The 15,406-nt window shown below is 41.8% G+C and overlaps 1 protein-coding gene and 1 non-coding gene across 2 annotated transcripts in view; both read right to left on the reverse strand.

Annotated features, from left to right (window-relative positions):
* Positions 1–1,173: 1,173 nt before the first annotated feature.
* The window catches only part of eif4g2b (eukaryotic translation initiation factor 4, gamma 2b), a 28,585-nt gene continuing 14,352 nt past the window's right edge, over positions 1,174–15,406 (reverse strand). The window contains exons 10-21 of the mRNA XM_056282385.1: positions 10,963–11,145; positions 9,781–9,922; positions 9,414–9,577; positions 9,155–9,268; positions 8,700–8,828; positions 8,291–8,395; positions 7,684–7,899; positions 6,460–6,718; positions 5,671–5,875; positions 4,492–4,700; positions 4,211–4,332; positions 1,174–2,898 (exon numbers count right to left, since the gene is read on the reverse strand). Of these exons, the coding sequence (XP_056138360.1) occupies positions 2,833–2,898; positions 4,211–4,332; positions 4,492–4,700; positions 5,671–5,875; positions 6,460–6,718; positions 7,684–7,899; positions 8,291–8,395; positions 8,700–8,828; positions 9,155–9,268; positions 9,414–9,577; positions 9,781–9,922; positions 10,963–11,145 (1,914 nt within the window). The 3' untranslated portion in view covers positions 1,174–2,832. The remainder of the gene's footprint in view (positions 2,899–4,210; positions 4,333–4,491; positions 4,701–5,670; positions 5,876–6,459; positions 6,719–7,683; positions 7,900–8,290; positions 8,396–8,699; positions 8,829–9,154; positions 9,269–9,413; positions 9,578–9,780; positions 9,923–10,962; positions 11,146–15,406) is intronic.
* LOC130114886 (small nucleolar RNA SNORD97) lies at positions 8,917–9,090 on the reverse strand. The gene has a single exon (XR_008810478.1). It is a non-coding gene; the product is annotated as a small nucleolar RNA SNORD97 (small nucleolar RNA).

Below are 15,406 nucleotides of genomic sequence, written 5' to 3' on the forward strand. Positions count from 1 at the left end.
GAGACCCTGTATACATCTCGACCCCTGAGCTCAGCCCTGAGGAAGCAGACGGCTCATCCAGGTGAGCAGGTGGTTAGCATGAAGTTGGCTCAGCGTACTGAAGTTTACGTCAAAGCAACATTTTCACCCAATACATGAAATGCCTCAAAAATGACACATACCCTTACTAATTAAAATGGACATGTATCATTAATGTTGGGTGCCATCCATGCACCATGTTGCAAATTCATCAAATACTTATTTGATGAATTCATACATGCTAGCGTACCTGGCTTCTAACTCGCAAACCTACTCATGTTTAGCTGCACCATCTGTGTAGATTCTGGTTGTGTGTGTGTGTGTGTGTGTGTGGCGAGGGTAGGGTTGTCTGTGAATCTGTGTCTCTATTTGGATTCATCACATTGATGGTGGAGAGTTTATTTCTTCCAAAGTCATTCCAAAAGTTGCATTTTAAAGTAATTGCTCTTATATGAAACCGTTTGTTTCAGGATGATGTTCAGGGTATGTGCACCACACTCAAGTAAGGATTTGGGTCCATCTCACTTTGAAGATCTGCCCTTCACGGGGGGAGAGCGACCCGACTCTGCCTCTCTACGCAGAAGCAGGAAGGTGGTGGAATACTTCTGGATTCCCACAGATGAGGAATAACTGGCTGTTGCTCTCAAGCCATAAGTCATAGACTCATCTACTAGTACACAGGCTCTGACAGAGCTAGCCTGTGCTGAAAAGTTGGTCAAGAATTTATGCAGATGTCTCCGCCATGCGCTAAAATTCCTTATCAGTCATTTTCCAAAACCAACATTTCTGCTCCGAGAACGTGTTGTTGCTTCACGATGAATGAGTATTTGTACTCGACACAATTGTTGGAGGGCAGCTATCCACCTGAAGTTTTTTCTAAAATGAACAGAAGTAGCAACAGAAAGCAAGCAATGATAAGTGAGTTTACAACTAGGAAGTGTTAATTCAAACTGGAGGGTGAAATTTTTTTGTCAGTGGAAACCATCCTCCACTCCCCCAAACATGACAACTTAGGTGCCCCCTTGAGCAAGGCAAATTAATATTCATTGGATGCATTTGTGTGAATGTACACAGCTAAATGTAAAGCAGCACTGCTGAAAAAGACCAGTGCTGCTGGTATGGTTGACTTTCGCTGGATAAAGCATTAAAAATAAGTTTCAGTGCTCATGTACTGGACTTTATTGACATTAAAGCAATAGACGTGCACAATATTTGTCTACCTTAAAACGTGATCCAAAATCATTGCCTTATACATAAACATGGCTTGTGAGCACACTAGGCTAAATAATTCTTGGGCAAAGTTAATATGATTTTTTGTAATTCTTTATCAAGCTGTTGAAAAGCATTTTTGTTTCGATGATGGGGTGGTCCAATACATCTCCGTAAACGTTTGCTTTTGCCAATTTTAGATAAAATTGTTTTAGTGGAGCATTCAAAATAAACAGCCCACATTCAAACTGTCACTCAAAAGTTACGGGCAAGACATCTTCAGAGCAGTCCAAAACATGCCATTGTTTTTAGTTTTTAAAAATCAACACTTGTAAACCACATGAAGCTTCACAGGAAAGTCGGCTTCAATCAATTTATTGTGCAATTAGGCCAGGACTGAATCAAATACTTTGCATGTGTCTGGGCTATAGATTTTCGTTAGATTCTGTTATCCCAGCAAAAAAAAAAAAAAAAAAAAAAAGCCCATCTAACTAAGAGGTAGAAACACAGGCAACTTTGAAACATTACAGCGGCACACCAATTATTACAGTTTCTAAGATATTGTAACATTTGCAGATGTAAATATTGCAACTACTCGCATTTTTTTTTTTTAATAAGGGAGAATCTCTGCCATGATTAACTTGGGAGAGTTGAGGGTGTAAAAAGTTATGGAAGCTTCTCTTCATTTGTATCAGTTATTATGAAGACAACTTTTGCTTACAAGATATTAGGAAATGAAAAGGCTTTAGTAAAGCACGGGTTGACCAAATAAATGCACCTGAATTCATTATAAAATGTTTTACCATATTATGCTTGTATCCCACCCAAGCTAACCTTATTTCAGTTTTTCAGAATCCAAATGGTTTTATCGGGATGTCAAACACTTTATAGGATTTTTCACTAAATTTGTCCCAACTTGTCAAAGGACACATCTGCATTAGGTTTCGCTTGGGATTTCAATTCGTGTTTGACTGCTTTGAAACATCACCAGCGAGTCTGGTGTAAGGGGTCTAAGGTATTCATTCCATGGTTGCAGCCTAAAACACACCCGAGAAGAGAGCAGAGATCAGTGGGGTAATGCTTCATAATGCTTCTCCCCCCTCCCACCTAAAAGAATTTATTTGACAGTGATTTATCAATGTTCAAATCCTACACACATTTTTCATTAAAGGCATTGTTTCTTATTAGTGAAGTCAAATCTGTAACAAATTAGAGAGTAGGATTGCAACACATGCAATACAAAAGAAAAAAACAAAAACAAAAAAACAATTACAGTCAGCGAGAAAAAAAAAACAAAAAAAAACGGTTGAGCCGGTCCAGGCTTCAGAATTCATATAGCCAAATTAGGACAATGACCCAATTCAATTATCCATTAAGCAATAGATTAAAATGCTGCTTCTCAGCCTATTATATAGAAGGCATAGGTATGGATGGTAAACACTACGCCTTGTTAAGTACATACTTTTAATATTTGCACAACATAAGCAGCTGAGTGCCACATGGTAGTGGTTAGATAGAGTGGAGTTTAATGGGGGAAAGGCGACTGTAAAAATATGTAGACAAGATGAATCTTCTACTCTACAATGCCTGTTTCTGATTGGCTTCTCAATCTGCCTCATCCTCAGACTCCTCCTCCTCTGCGGTCTCAAGCCAGGTTAGCCACTGGTTTACCTGATGGGAGTAAGAAAATCAAAATGCATTTTCAAGTGTGAATTTGTGAAAAGGCCACTGTGATTGATATCTCCATACATCCATCCTCAACAATACTCTCTATGCGACGGCAGCATTTCTGTCTACTTGCTCCGTGTCCCTTGGAAATACTGTGGTTAAGTCCTGCCAATGACTTCATCATCATCGGGGATTTCAATCTCATGACAAATACAATCTCTTTATCTTCCTTGATTCTTGTTCACATCTCCAGGGGGAGGGAACAAGACACAACAGACAGGACTCCAACTAGGAAATTGGATGCTTTGTTTAGATTTTTATAATTATAACAAGTAAATTACAAAGCCCAGCCGTGATAGATGAAGACATATTACATATGTTGGTAGAGTCTGCTGTGCTTGTATGGGCCAAAGTACACAAAAGAGGAACTGGGTGAAATCGAGCATTCACAATGAACTCCAGTTAAGCAAGAATGACTGAATCTAGTTAGAACTTGACTGCAAGATGAAATATCAAGATTGATGACATTCACAAGGCAAAATTTCCCTTTAAACTATTCTGAGGCTCATGTCTGAAAAACAGGATCCTCTTGATCATTCTATGACCCCAAGTTACTGAGATACAGCATTTTCAAATGCCAAACATTTTAGCCATCATTAGATTACAACATTAAAAACATTGTGATATAGTTTAATACTTTCTTGCATTAAGACAATAGCTTATACTCAAATAATCAAACCATGAAAGCTTTAATAGATGCTAATTTTAAAGAGGTGTTTCAGGAAAAATTATACAGCACATAGCACTTTGCCTTCAACATGGCGACCAAGTACAAAGGCAGGTAGCAGTGACTTTGAAGAAGAGGTTATAGTGGTTTACAAGCAGATATGGCAGACTAAGATCACAGAAGACCTTTGCAAAGAGATACTACAGCATCGATAGCTAATACAAAAGGTTCAGCATCAAGTATTGTTTTGTTTTGTTTTTTTGGCAGTGGGGACTGGTGACTACTTGCTCAAAGACTAAGTACCAACTTTACCGCTGGTGTCAGTAAATTAATGAAAACGATTTTCAGGATTCCCAGAAAGTTGAATCGGTTCACTGGACTCAATGTTCCCACTAAACGCTGGGTCCAGATGAACTAATTTCAACTTTATGGGATTTCCTTACCTGGATTATTAAATATGCATCAAGAGATTTTCAAGAATGCCACATTGTATCACATAAACTCATTCCTATTAGTAGGTGGAAGCCCTATTAATAGCCAGCATCTTTATACTCCAGAATAAGGGTGACAAAAACAAGTTGCAGTTACCTGGAATAAAGCTTTTCCTTTTCCAGGGAATTCTTGGGTAATGTCTTCTTTCCATGCAAGGAAGGCTTCTTCTTCAATGATCTCCATGTCGTAAAAGTTGACAAAGTAACGCAGCAGCATGCCTGGAAATAAACTGAAATGTTCAGCCACTTCTAAAGTTTACCAGCAGAGTTGCTGGTGGTAATTTGCAAAGCGCACATTTTAACTTTGTGGTTCCTAATCCTGGTCCTCAAAACTCCCTACCCAAAACCAGAGGTGAAGGCAGGTGTAGAGTACCTTACCTTTGGGGAAACCACTGGCGTTGCAGTGCACCTGCAGGGCATAGAGAGCGCTGACCTGCAGCTGGGTGTGGTCGTGCAGGAACTTTTGCATGACAGGCTTAAAGGCCAGCAGCAGCTGCTTCTCCTGCTCCAGTTGTTCTTTGGAGGGGGCTGCCAGCTGTTCGTCCCCCTCAGCAATACACAGCTCCTGGGAGATGTACTGGAGGAAGCTGGGTGAGGATGGGATTGACATTCAGTTAAAGCCATCTGATCCAATAGACTGCCAGCACTAATGTAGGAACGCTAGAGGTGTCCCTTTATTAACATATAAACTATGACTATATTCAGAAATTCCATGGTTACATGCACATTTTGGTGAAACATGTCATTAAATATGGAAATAGAATGACCCCTACGCATTGATACTTTATGATTTTAAATGGAATTGGCAAAAAATAACCTATTAAATGTAAGGTACTGGCCCTATGAGACACAAAACATACACTGTATACATAGTAAATTTTCATTCTTGTAGAACATTTAAATGACTGTGCCATTGGCTAGTCAACATTTCTATGAGAAGGCCCCCTGATCACTGTTCTGGTACTTTCAAGGTGAAAGCCCTTTTGAGGCCAAACCCGATGCGAGGACTAAAGCTTGGCATACACTGTACGACTCAATCTTGTACATTACGTTAACTCACACTACATGTTTAAAAATCACCCATTCTGCATGGCCAAAGCCTACTATGCTCACACTGTACAGTTCAATCGACACACCACGGGTGTGCACACTGAATGGTTTACACAATTGTCTATTGACGATTCCAATAACATTTTATTCAAACAATATGGCCGCATCCTCCAAAATGCCAGTGAGTTTTATTTTACATTTTAAGAACATGTTGGTTTAGACATGTTTGTGAAAAAGGTGCAGGTTGCAGTTAAGACCAAATTTGACCACGATAAAAGCCTAATTTAAGCTAATATAAAAGGCTACTGTTGCCAGAGCTTGATCCATCTGGTCTCTATCAGTCCACTGTTCGCGCTCTCGTCTGCACCATGTTTTTGTTAGCTCACATAGGTGCACTCGGGTAGCTTTGCACTGAATTGTGGCAAATCGGATCAAACTGCTCAAACTGCAAGACAGCTGACCAAAATTTCTGACATGCCATAAAACCATTTTCAACATCTTTTTAACCTGGTCATGAGGATGTTCACGAAGCCTTTGTCAGTGTGAAGCTTGGGGGAGATGTTGTCTTTGATCCACTTATAGATGGACTGAGGAGAGGGGTCTGCTTTGATCTGTTTCAGCAGCTCCTTCTCCAGCTTCAGCAGGGGGAACAGGAAGCTCAGGCCCTTCCCCTCCAGGATCTCCAACATGCGATCCTTGTTCTGGTCGATTTCTATTTAAAAAAAAAAAATCATACGTAATCATTTGAGACCCATTTATTGCCAAATCATTTGCTCAGTCAGCCACTTTTTGGGTGAATGATCAATGAGGGTTAAGACTAAACCGCTTTGCCCAGCCCACCACCCACAATGAGATAGAGGATAGCTACAGCTTAGTGACCCTACAGCAGGCTGGGATGAGATGTCTTGCCTACGGAAACTTCAGCAATGACTGCAATAGAAGGAACATCATTATTGCCGATCTAGAATCTGTTCCATGTTTTCAGGTAGACAATTACATCTGCTCTATATCCCTAGTCAACTAGCTGAAATAACCTGGATGTCAGGTACTTATGTTCTAACATGTGCAATGTTATAAAATCCTGACCATCAACAAACCTAATGTGTATTTCCTCACAACTATACTGTCACAGAGCCAAAACAACTGATGTTTGAACATGCTCAGTGAAACTTTGCATTAACACTGGTTATGAGCAAAATGCTGTGGATTCTAGCTTTATGCAGTTTGTATACTTTGGCTAATCCAAATCTGGTTAGTTTAATTTTTTTGCCCTCTCTTAAATTCTGAGAGACGTACCAGGAAGCATTTTCTGCATGTTGACTTTGCTCTGCTGAAAGAGATCTGTGAGCCACTCGCGGTCCTTCAGCTTGGCCGTTTGCTGCAGGCAGAGCAGGAATAGGGGAAAGTGGGTACCATTCTCCAATGGGTGGGCAAGCTCTGCCACGCTCACCAGCTCAGCAATGACTGCACGGGCTGCAAACTGGGCAAGGTAAGACTTCACCAAGGGGACATCCACCTCAATCTTGGGGCATTGGTCCAGCACATTGAGGAAGGCCTACAGGGAGGGGAGAGCCGGTGACACAAACCATCAGGTATCAGTGAAAATTGGCAAGTAGTGATACAACCTTGTAATGATGAATCAATCAGACCCAGGTCAAGTTAACTGTATTACCAAATCAATTTTATTTATATAGTACATATTTTACACAAAGTAGACACAAGGAGCTTTACATTTTAAGATTTAACATCCATCCTATCACACACGGGTTTTTGGTATTGACTAATGAAAAGCCTGAGAGAAGAGGGACGTTTTGAACCTGTTTTTAAAGATACAGTCAAGTGATTTAAAAGAAGAATACCCCCGCTGTTAATGTGCATTTCAATTGTTGGTGGTCATTACAAGCCTACTGAAATATTTACAATTCAACCCATAGGACCAGAGAAAATTGCCCTGTGTAGGCCTCTCACAGTATTCCTATAATTTCCATGTTGCAATTCCCAGGCACCGACCGCCCTGACGTGTGCAGGGCCTAGAAGCATGCATAGGCTATTATGCAACTTCGCAACTTTGTGCATTCACACTTCAATTTTGATCAGGACAATGACATTGGAATTTCTCAACCCCCCCCCCCCCCCCCTTCATTGCATTTCAAGTTTGAGGAGGTAAAGGGAGGAAAAGATAATACTTTCTGGAAACATATCACCACGCACACTGTCTGCAGTACGAGGAAGAGAAAGCAAGGAGTAATGCCAAATTTTCAACTGCTGGCATCGTAAGGTTCATTATTCAATTTTATTTATCCCTGTGGGGATATTAGTCCTCTGCATCTGACACAGTGGGCAGCCTCAGGGCAGTGCCAGGAGACCTGCTTCAGTGCTAAGGTCAGTACCTTGGGTCAAGGGCAATGGCAGGCAGTATTAATCTCTTTCGATGTGATGGAAACAAGAGCACCTGGAGGAAACCACAAGTGGGAGAATCCTACTCCATGTTCCTTTAAGTTGCTTGTCTGACAAGTGTACCTGCATGAAGTTCTCTGCGGTGATAAGACCTTCAGCTCGGAGCGTGTGGATGAGGGTGCTGGCGTGCTCCTTGTCCCCATCAGGCCGGTCCAGGGAACAAACAACGATCTTACTCAGCATCTCTGGCAGGAAGTGCTTGGGAGCCTTCATCTCTCGCACACCACTCACAGCCTCAGTCAGGGTCTTGCTGTTCAGGTACTCCGTCATGATTCCCTCCTGAGGTGGGACAAGAAGGGAAAAATTGGGATAATGAATGAACTGCTTTTACGTCACCTTATTCAGCATATTGTGAGCAAAGCGGCGGGGGGAGTTTGGGTAGATACAATTATCCACTGCATCTTTATACGCTGAAATTCTGTAATTATTTTACATAAAAAAAAGTAGCCTTTTGTGTCTGAGAATTTAGCATTTTAAAATCGTAGGCAATCTTTCATTGCACCTTGCAGTCAATACCAATATCATAATTTGTTCAGTTCTTGTGTGCTTCTAGATTTTTTCTGGTCAGTAAATAAAGCTCAAAGTAGAGAAAATTGCCAATATAGCGAGTGTGGTTGGTTACAAAACATTGGAAAAAAAGCAGTTGCTTTTAATGATAGTGGTTTGTCACCGTCATCTTGAGAAGCTCCTCCTTGGATGGTGGTGGTTTCTTGTTTGTTTTCTGAGGTTTTTCCTGGATGGGTGGGGGGTTGGTCTTCAGGCCAAGCTGTGGAGGCTGAAGTAAAGTCATATAATTATGAAATGAATACAGTTAAGTAACATTACAGTTGCAACAATATCTTAGCAGGTTGTCTATTTGGCCTATTTGTAGTATCATTTCATGAAAGTTAACAGGACATTTAACATCCCACTCCCAATAAAGTGTTAATACAAACAAAGCAATTTTTGAGGGTGCCTTAAAAGCTTATTTTTTTTTCTTCAAATTTGTATTATCTTAACACTTTGATTGACCATTTCTGCACTCACCCACCATGCATATTAAACCAATGGAGCACTGCAACTTGGATCTGTTCCCTTACCTGTCCCAGTGGGGGGGTTTGGGTACGTGGGGGCTGAGCACTGGGAGGGATCATGGTGGGAATCTGGGGCTGGAGCTTGGGCACCTGGTTCTTATTGAGGAGAAATGACTGGGCTGGCCTGAGACTGATCTATAGGGACACGGGGTATCATAATAGCAATGTAGAGAATTAAACAAATTTTGCCATACAAATGGATATTAAATTATGTACAATTTTCTTGCCCTCATCTCTCATAATCGCAGTCAGTGGACCAGCTGCTAGTTTTGAAAAGAGGAGGAGTGGAGAAGAAAGGAAAGTTTGGAGAAAAATAGATGGATTGAAAAAGGGAGGGGAAAGCTAGCAGCAGGTTACATTCCTCAGAATAACGCGTCTTTTTATAATCACTGGGCATCAATTTTACTCTCAGTAAACATTAGCCAACCATTTATCAGAAATTGGTAGCCACCATTAATTACCTCATCTGCATTGAGTTGTCCTTTCTTGCTGAATCGTGGAGGCATGTCCTTGGACTGGACCTGCTGCTGGGTCATATGGTTCTGGTTCTGGTTGAGGAAATGCTGGTTCTGAACCTGTGAAGAATCATATATGCAGTAAGGATTATGCCATTTGTGCCACTAAGCAAAACAGGCGAGTAAGCACTTTCAAATTATCCCACAGGGAAAGAAAACAAGAATCTAAATGGGTTATTTCGTGTAATCACAAAATATACATTACCTGGTTGGACTTGACAAAAGACTTGGCCCCCAAGTCAAACTGCGACTGCGGTGGTGGGGCGATGTGGCCTCCGTGGCCATTGAAGAGCGGGTTGGTACGATGACGTCCCATGGTGGGAGAATACCTGTCCTGAATGACCCCCGGGCCTGTCCCAATCCCACTGCCTGGAACAGCAAATTACAAAAAAACATTAAATGCATTGTTGGTGCACAACAGGTCTATCACCGATAGTGACACAAATAACAGGAGAATAAAAATACCAATTAGCCAAATAATGCCATAAATCAGTATCATAGTCATGCTCAGACTACCTGTAGACTACAGTAGCCCTGTGTACAGCAATGTGGCTGTAGAGAACACAATATACCTGGCATCTGTCCAAACATATCAGCCAATCCCCCAAGAGCCTCCCTGTCCAGTTTCAATCGGTTGGGCATGAAGGGGCCTTCCAAAAAGAAGTCCATCCTCATCCCCTGAGACATGGGCGCTGGAATGAAAACACCCAAATCCTACAAAAATGCCAAGAACAGAAGAGTCATTTGAAGAACCAACACCACCAGACATCCAGATCAAATTCACAGCAGCTCTAAGTCTTAAGAGATCAACTGAACTAGAATTACAAATTGTTGAATCCAATTTACATGTTCATCTTAAATTATTACCCTAAGACACATGATTTCCAAAGCAGTTTTTAATAATAAGTGACTATTTTTGACAAGTGTTGTGGTTCAGACTGTAGCAATGAGGTTATGGTTAACATGAGTTACAAGAGACAGGCCACCATGTTGGGAGGAGTGACATAAGCAATGACCAACTGTCCTCCTCTTGTCTGATGTTTACTAATATTTAAGGACTTTATAAGCTTTGTTTCCACACCATTCTGCTGGACAGCTCTTAAATTTAACAATGTAGCAAATCACTACTGCTGAGAGTGAAAGCATGGATCGCTGAATTGACAATTTGCATTTGATAGAGGTGTGTGTGTGTGTAGATGTGCAGTTTTTAGCAGCGCACTTCTCACGGCCTCTAGAGAATGTTTGAGCCCCAACACATTGTCCAACACAAATTTAAAATCTAGCAGCCTGAACTAACTTGTGGTACTTCCTTCATCTTGCTAACTCAAGCTAGGTAGCATGCTAGTCATAATTTTAGTGAATAAAATTGAATACAAGACACCAATTAATCGTGTTTTGTGGGAGGGGGGCTCTGTTAATGTGTTCAATCCCTTGCTATCTGTCAATGTTCACTAAAACACCAGTGAAAAAGAATTGATATTGTCATTTCAGTAAAAAGATGCTACTCCAATTGCAATATTCTGTATTTTTTTCCATTTTTGACTAGATTAATGAGTTCTGATTTTACCTCTTTAATAACAAAGGTTGTGTCTTACTGAAGCTGCTCATCATGCTGACTACACACACAGAGCATATATGGTATGCCTTTGCCTTAAAAAAAAATACAGGGAAAACCCCTGTAGTCTGTTTATTAATTTGCAATCAGGGGTTGACAGCCGGCAGCTTTTAATTAACACCCTTTTGTTTCAACTTACTTTCACTGCATCCTGACGTATCTGGTTGATGGTCTTTGGTCCATTGTCGATGAAAGCCTTGCGGGGGACCCAGTTGTTTTCACGCAGCTCCACAGTGTCCTGCAGTAGGAAGCGGATCCTTGCAGGCAACTCCTTGTTGTTCATTAAGGATCGCATACGGCCAAAGTACTGATCCATTAAAGACTGGGAAATAGAAGAGACAGCCAAGTCAGGGGCTCACTGACATATACAGTATAGGGTTTACATCAGAGGCTGGCTTTGGTCCAAGTGTATCAGTTGAGACCAGCCAGATGGCAAACTATGCCAGGAGCTGAGCTGAAACCTCCACAATAGGTTCACAGGCTGGGAGTAGGGTTGGGCCAATGTAAAAATGTTCAAACCGGTTTGATATCAAGTCAAACACCGGACCAGTATATTGAATTTTACCACCAGGTGTCATGGAACATAATGATACTGAATGAGAGTGTAGCGACTCCAGTCAGTCCAGTTGGCACGTTGCCTAGTGTTTTTTCGCTCACCTCTTTCGTCAGGCTTCATATCCAAAAATGTTTCCATATTAGTGCAGTTTTAGTTTTCTTTGACACCATGTCTCATCTCTGTCATCACCCGCAAACAAATATAAAGTCCCCCCCACCTCACATGTGGGCTAGCTGGAAACTAGCACACTTATGTTCTTCCCATTATTTATTATCTTAATTCTCCATTTTTTGTACCAACTACTTCTGCATAAGTTCAGCTACGGAAACCATTCAAATAACAAAATTTTCAGTTCTTTAAGGACATGTGTGCTTACAGTCAACTTTGCTTTTTTCAGCAATTTTTTTAAATAATGGGGGTCAATGAGGGAATGTTCAATTACTATTCAAACATACTCCACTTTGAACTTCAACTACTTCCGCATACTTTAAGCTACAACATTTATTCATTAGCACGACCGGGATTTCACTCCTATTTTTTCTTTTTTGGTACCCCCCCTTTTTTCTCCCTAATTGTATCTGGCCAATTACCCCATTCTTCTAAGCCGCCCCGGTTATTGCTCCACCCCCTCCGCCGACCCGGGGAGAGCTGCAGAGCCACATGCCTGCTCCGATACATGTGAAGTCACCAGCTGCTTCTTTTCACCTGACAGTGAGGAGTTTCACCAGGGGGACATAGCGCATGGGAGGATCAGACTATTCCTCCCAGTTCCCCCTCCTCCCCAACCAGGCGCCCCAACCGACCAGAGGAGGTGCTAGTGCAGTGACCGGGACACATACCCACATCTGGCATCCCACCTGAAGACACAGCCAATTGTCTCTGTAGGAACGCCTGACCAAGCCGGAGGTAACAGGGATTCGAGCCGGCGATCACTGTGTTAGTAGGCAACGGAATAGACTACTACACTACCCGGACACCCCCTATTTCACTCCTACCTAAAACGACCATGGGTAGTCAAAATGACAGCCAGTTTTTAAACTCTATATTCTGTCAAGATAAATACCCAATTGAAGTCCGCGGTGGTGTAGTGGTCTAAACACACGCTTTGTCTCGATGCAGTTGCCCACATGGGGCCGGGGTTCGTGCCCCGGTCTCGTCAGATCTGACTATGGCCGGACTTGATGAAGCGGCAATAATGGGCAATGCTGTCTTCGGGAGGGGGGCGGAGTCGGCTTTTGTTTGTCACATGAATGCGTCTCTGGGTGTGTCGGAAAAAGCAGTGGTTCAGCCTGTATTCGCCTTGTCACGGAAGTGGCGAGGCGTCTCCTTCGAGACTGCCGGCCGGAGAGATGCAGTTGGCGAATGCATACAGTACGAGGGTGGGTGTTTGAATTAAAATAGGGAGCGATTGGCCACTAAATGGGACAAAATGGGAAAAATCAGAAATAAATTTATTTTAAAGATAAATACCCAATTGAGATATTAATGCATTGCATATGTTAGTTTGTCTGTTCGGAAATGACTGACACCAAGTATGATAACATTTTTAAACAATTTAAACTTCAGAGACATGGTCGAACTTGAATAGCAAAATTGAAGTGAAAATATTACCTGAAAAACAAAATGGAAAACACATATTGCTAACCTAACAAACATAACAAAGGCCTATAAAATGTGAAATGTAAAAAAAGAACTGAAAATAAATATTGAAAAGGTCCAAAACAACGACCGAAACTTAAAGTAATACTGACATCAAAATCTGAAAATTCCTATTGATAGGCTATGTTCCGAGTTGGAATGTGACCACGGAGAAATTCAGTGGCCAAAACAGCGCGTCTGCTGCCACTCGAGAAAGATCTGTGATTGACTGTAGATGGTGTCCAGTTACAAATTGTGCCGGTGGATATGTAGACACCAGTCAATTTGCATATAGGGTGTGTCCATAGTGAGATGCTATAAAACCACGGAGAACCGTTCTTTCACCCCCTCCTGCTAGCTACTTGGCTCAAGTTTGTGCTATTTTGCTGAGACTTTATCGATCTTGCTACGACGTATTGCTATCTAGCTAAATATCTGTCTATCTATCTAGTATTTATCTAAATATCTATCATCTATCTATCCAACAGTTATTTGTATCACCGAATCCTCCTCCTCGAAACTGTAATCCTCGCAGAGGATCTCCCTCTCGCTATCCCGATATTTTTGGTAAATAACAAGTGATGAGCGGTACCGAGCCCCACCCACCCAGGAAGACAGTAGCCAATAGCTTTGAATTCATAAAACCACATTTATTTTCGGTTACGATTCAAACTCCCAATGTTAAAATGTGTTCAGAAAGGGCATGTCAGTCTCTCTTTAAAAACTACTAGAATGACCATGGGCATTCAAAATGACTGCTTACAGTTTTTAAAATCTATTTTCTGTCAAGATAAATACCGAATTGAGATATTAATGCATTACATGTTAGTATGTCTGTCAAGAAACGACTGACACCAAAATTAACATTTTAACAACTTTAATATACTATTTTTCAAACAATTTAAAATCGCCGCTTTCCCAACGTCTGTAAATACTGCAATGCCGCGGTGGTAGTCATGGTGTGTCTGAAATGACGTCTGTAACCAGACATTCGCAATAATCAAAAATCAAGTTTAGACTATTCCTCTGCACTGGAGAATGCTAGTTTGTTTCTAGGACAGAACAATGAACTTCGCGAAGGAAAAGATGCGACCAACACACGCCATAGTGACATGACATGCACAATCATGCGCAAATTTTGACCAGTCATGGTCGTTTTAGGTAGAGCTTATACAACTTTTTTTTTTTTGGTTGTGCAATTGATCTTAAACTAATTTTAATGCAAATATATGCAATTTTATGAGCATTAAGGGAGTGGCAGGTCTCTATCTCTTTTTTTGGCAAAGTTATCAAAAGGGGCTTTTCCACAGTAGGGCCGAACGGTTCTGAACACGGAGAGGAATGGTTCCAATAGTGCTTCCACCTGGAAACGGTTTGGCACGGAACACTTACAAACCATGCCCAGCACGACTTTTCAGCACGGTTAGACAACCGTGTTCAGTGCAGCAGAACCGTTCAGGTGGGCATGCTTCAGACATAGGTATTGTATTCACTGATTGGTTTCACATTTACGTCAATTTTGTGACTCAACATCCGGTCCATTCATGTCCTCTTCCATAGAGAAGCTAAATAAAAATGACTGAAGCTGTGTCATCGTCAGACACGCTGTGTGCTGGGGTCTGCGGTGGTGTAGAGGGGTCTAAGCATCGGCTTTGTGTCGATGCAGTTGCCCACTGGGGACCGGGGTTCGCGCCTCGGTCTCATCAGACCCAACTATGGTCGGATTTGATGAAGCAGCAATAATTTGCAACGCTGTCTTCGGGAGGGGGGCGGAGTCGGCTTGTGTTCGTCACATGAATGCGTCTGTGTCAGAAAAAGCAGCGGTTCAGCCTGGGTTCACCTCGTCACGGAAGTGGCGAAGCATCTCCTTCGAGACTGCCAGCCGGAGAGATGCAGTTGGCGAACGCATACAGTACGAGGGTGGGTGTTTGAACTAGGATAAAGAGCGATTGGCCACTAAATTAGAAAAAAAAGGGAAAAATCAGAAATTAATTTATAAAAAGAAAAGACACGTTGTGTGCTTACACGCACACACAAAAAGAAAAACCAAAAACAAAGCAAAATACACAGAATCGTCGTCCATAGTCAGCCAACGAAACAGAACAAAAAACAAAATGGGGAGTGACTGTTATGTTTCTATGGTGACAACTGGCGCAAATTTATTATGCCGTCGCTGATCCACTGCGTCACCTGCTGTCCTCGCTAGCTACTTCCTTAGCAGCCCGACAATTGGAAACAGAAGCGGTAACCGTTCCCAGGAGTCCGTAGCAACGCGGAACGGAACAAAGAAGCCCCGGTAACCATTCGGCCCTACCGTGGAAAAAAAACCTAAACCGAAAATCCAAAACAGTCAAAATGACTTTCTTGGTTGTTCTATTGTTAAGAAATT

This window comes from Lampris incognitus, chromosome 6 (genome assembly GCF_029633865.1).
Source record: "Lampris incognitus isolate fLamInc1 chromosome 6, fLamInc1.hap2, whole genome shotgun sequence".
NCBI classification, from domain to species: Eukaryota; Metazoa; Chordata; class Actinopteri; order Lampriformes; family Lampridae; genus Lampris; species Lampris incognitus.